The sequence below is a fragment of the Monodon monoceros genome, unplaced genomic scaffold (assembly GCF_005190385.1).
Source record: "Monodon monoceros isolate NGI ecotype Baffin Bay Population unplaced genomic scaffold, NGI_Narwhal_1 Super_Scaffold_13, whole genome shotgun sequence".
Lineage (NCBI taxonomy): Eukaryota > Metazoa > Chordata > Mammalia > Artiodactyla > Monodontidae > Monodon > Monodon monoceros.
In genome coordinates this window covers 77,218,926-77,222,328 of record NW_021703769.1, presented here as the reverse complement: position 1 = coordinate 77,222,328, position 3,403 = coordinate 77,218,926, and the positions used below count along the sequence as shown (strand labels likewise).

At 60.0% G+C, this 3,403-nt stretch overlaps 1 protein-coding gene across 1 annotated transcript; it reads right to left on the bottom strand.

Annotated features, from left to right (window-relative positions):
- Positions 1 to 1,760: 1,760 nt before the first annotated feature.
- On the bottom strand, positions 1,761 to 3,050 carry CLDN3 (claudin 3). The gene has a single exon (XM_029219368.1). It carries the CDS (start codon positions 2,787 to 2,789, stop codon positions 2,127 to 2,129), a length of 663 nt encoding a protein of 220 aa, XP_029075201.1. The 5' UTR covers positions 2,790 to 3,050; the 3' UTR covers positions 1,761 to 2,126.
- Between the last annotated feature and the right edge of the window lie 353 nt (positions 3,051 to 3,403).

The following is a 3,403-nucleotide window of genomic DNA, read 5'->3' as shown; positions in this document are numbered from 1 at the left end:
AGGAGAATTTTTTGGGAGCTATGTGAAGCATTCTACTGAAAAAATCTGCCTGCTCCCGGGGCCTTTTGCTTTCGCTTTGCTGCAGGCCAACAAGTTCGAGATACAATAATTTCGAAATAATTGCAAGCCTCCACAATCCCAAATACCTGTCCTGTGACCTTTGCTCCCCTGCAAGTGGCTCTCCTGGCCTGGATTCCCCAAACCTCTAGGACGCATGGTCTACATGTTCTGTTTCTGCTTCTCATCTCCCACTCACTTTTCTGTCCACTGCATCTGCCCCCGCGCCTCTAGTTAAGGATGCCAGTGACCACCTTGCCACTTTTAATCTTCAGGCTTCTTCTTGCCTGACAACTTCCGCAGCCTCGGATGCCATTGCCAACGCCCGCCTTCTTGAAACTCTTTTTTTTTTCTCTTTGGTTTCTAGACTGACCTCATCCACTTCCCTGGTTTCGGTTGCCATATGTATGCTAACAGCCAGGTTTACTGTTCCTGAGTTCCAGATCTCTATGTATGTCCTGTCACTTCCTGGACGTCTCTGCCTGGAGGTCCCACAGGCTTGCCAAACTCCGTTCACTCACAACTGAAACCATCATCTTCCCCCAGCAACCTGGTCCTATTTTGGTAAATGGCACCACCACCAGCCAGTCAGTGACCTAAGGCAGAAAATTGGGGTTATCCTAGCTCTTTCCACTCCCTCACCCCGCCTATCCAAATGGTTCTCCAGCCCAGCTCATCTTGCTTCTTTTACAGCGCCCCCTCCCCGTCAGGCCTGGTCCCCCACCCCACTGTCCCTGCTTTATTTCTGGGCTGCATCATCTCACAGGGGTACAGCTGCACAGCCTCTAAGATGGTCTCCTGCCTTCATGTGCCTCCTTGAGTCCCAGTTCTGCAGGGGCAGCTGGAGAGGTTATTTTAGAGTGTAAAGTTGACCAGGTACGTCCCTCCCATGATTCCCATAACATTAGATTAGGGTCCAAAATCTGTAATTCTGCACACGAGATTCTCCATGACTTGGCCTCTTCTGGGCCCAGGGCCCCATTGCTACTTCCCCCCTCACCTTGCTATCTACCCAGCCATTGGAATCCCACTTTCCTGGCTCTGCACACCAGCCCCCTTTCCCCCTGCCTGAACCTCTTACACCTTCTCCAAGACACAAGTGCTTCCAAACCTTGTTTACCTTAGCATTAGAATGTCACCAGAGAGTTCTGAGTCCCCCCTGCCTCTTTCCCTCCCTCAAGGGTTTCAGGAAGAAAATGAGGCCCCTCTCTCATCTCTTCTCCTGGTGAGAAGATTTCACTCAGCTTCCTTTGGTGGTGTGTTTTACCAAAACAATAGATCTTTTTGTTCTCCTTTCCCAAATATGAAATCATAGCATTGAATGTGCTCTTTCACACACCACAGGGGAGATTCAGGTGTGCGGGAGTGCTGTGGAGGGCGGGTGCTCCAGGCACAAGCCCTGGGGAAGGGGGTCCCTGACATCCTCCTCCCACCTCCCCCATGCCCGGAAGCGCTCATGCCCGCCCCTCCAGATTGGGGCTTCATCGTCTGAATCCCCAGTGAACAGGCCAAAGGACCAACTAGCTAGTGAGCACTCAGCTCAGTTTACAACCCCACTTTCTCGGCTACTGAAATTCGGTCCCTCTCTAAGCTTCATCCCGGGCAGTGGGAGAGCAGAATCCAGCCAAGGCCAGCCCTTGCAGGGAGAGCTCTGCAGGGAGGTGGAGGCCTGTCCGCGCTCGGGACAAGGAGGCACAGGCAACTGCAAAACGAAAGGTTTTTATTGAAAAATATCAAGTGGCCCTTTTCAAGACTGCGGGTCCCTGCTCAACGAAGGCTGTCAGGCCGCAGCCCGACGGGGCGAACAAGTAGCGGCAGTCACCCCAGCTCCGCGCTCCAGAGGGGCAAGGTTTCATGGTCCATGCTGGCTGGCCCCTGGACTCCGCAATCCCGCTCCCCGGCCCGAGGAGGGGTGGCAGCTGGGGAAGGGGGCGCCGGGAGGTCCCCTCCCAGTCCAGCGAGAGAGTTGCCTGGCATCTGGGTGGGCTGGTCTCCGATGCAAGGCCGCACGCAGGACTGGTGGGCGCGCCATCTCGTGGGAGTGGTAGAGGCTTCCCGCGGCTGCTCACTCAGACGTAGTCCTTGCGGTCGTAGGCTGTGCCGGTGCCGGTGCCCGGGCCGTTGGAGCGCGGCGCCGAGTAGAGGATCTTGGCGGACGTGTATTTCTTCTCGCGCGGCGGGCACGAGCAGCAGAGTAGCGCTCCCCCCAGCAGCTGCAGCGCCGCGGCCGCCCAGCCCACGTACAGGGCAGAGCCCATCTCGCGCTTCTGTGCATCTGGCACCAACGGGTTGTAGAATTCCCGGATGATGGTGTTGGCCGACCAGGACACCGGCACGAGGGTGAGCAAGGCGGCCACCAGGAAGAACACGCCCGCCACGATGATGATCTTGGCCTTGGCCGTTTCGTCCTGCACACAGTTTGTGCACTGGGCACCCACGAGCGCCACAAGGAGCCCGAAGGCGGCCAGCAGGATGGCGATGACGATGAGGGCGCGGGCCGCCTGTAGGTCCTGCGGCAGCGCCAGGAGCGAGTCGTACACCTTGCACTGCATCTGGCCCGTGCTCTGCACCACGCAGTTCATCCACAGGCCCTCCCAGGTGATCTGCGCCGTGATGATGCTGCTGCCGATGAAGGCCGTTACGCGCCACATGGGCAGCACGCAGCACACGATGGTGCCCAGCCAGCCCATGACGGCCAGCGAGGTGCCCGCGATCTCCAGGCCCATGGACATGGCTGCCGCTCCAAGGCCGTCACTGGCGGGCGGCTCCGGGTGCGGGACGACGAGGGGCCGGGGCCGCTGGGGCCTGGGCGGGAGCGGCGGTGCGCCGACGGACTGACGCCCGAATTGATGGACCGACGGAAAGACACACGGATGGCGCGCGCCCTAAAGGGTCCGCTCTGCCCGTTCGCGCAGCGGCTGCGCCTGCACCTGCCTGTGGCTTTGTAGGCGGGCGGCAGCGACTGGGCTGGCCCTGGGCTGGGGCAGGTTAGTCTTCGATCCGGGCCCAGCGCTCCGGCGGGGGAGGGAGGGGCGGAGCCGCCCTCTCCCGGGCCTGGGGACAGTGACGTGGCCCCTCTTCCCACCTTCACTAAGCGCCCTGGGAGGAAGGACTTGGCCAGGAGTGGCTCACGGCGCGGGGATGGGGGGTGCCAAGAGAGGGCGGGGCCGAGACCTGCGCCCCCGCCCCTCGCTCCTGATTCCCCACTGCTCGGAAACGAATTCTACGGGGTGTGGGGTGAAAAGCACAAAGTGCTGGACACTCCCCCTCCCACCTCCCGCATTTTCAGCGCCGTTGGCACGGAAGGCGTGGGGAAGCGGGCGCTGCCAGCTGCCAGGGATCCGCG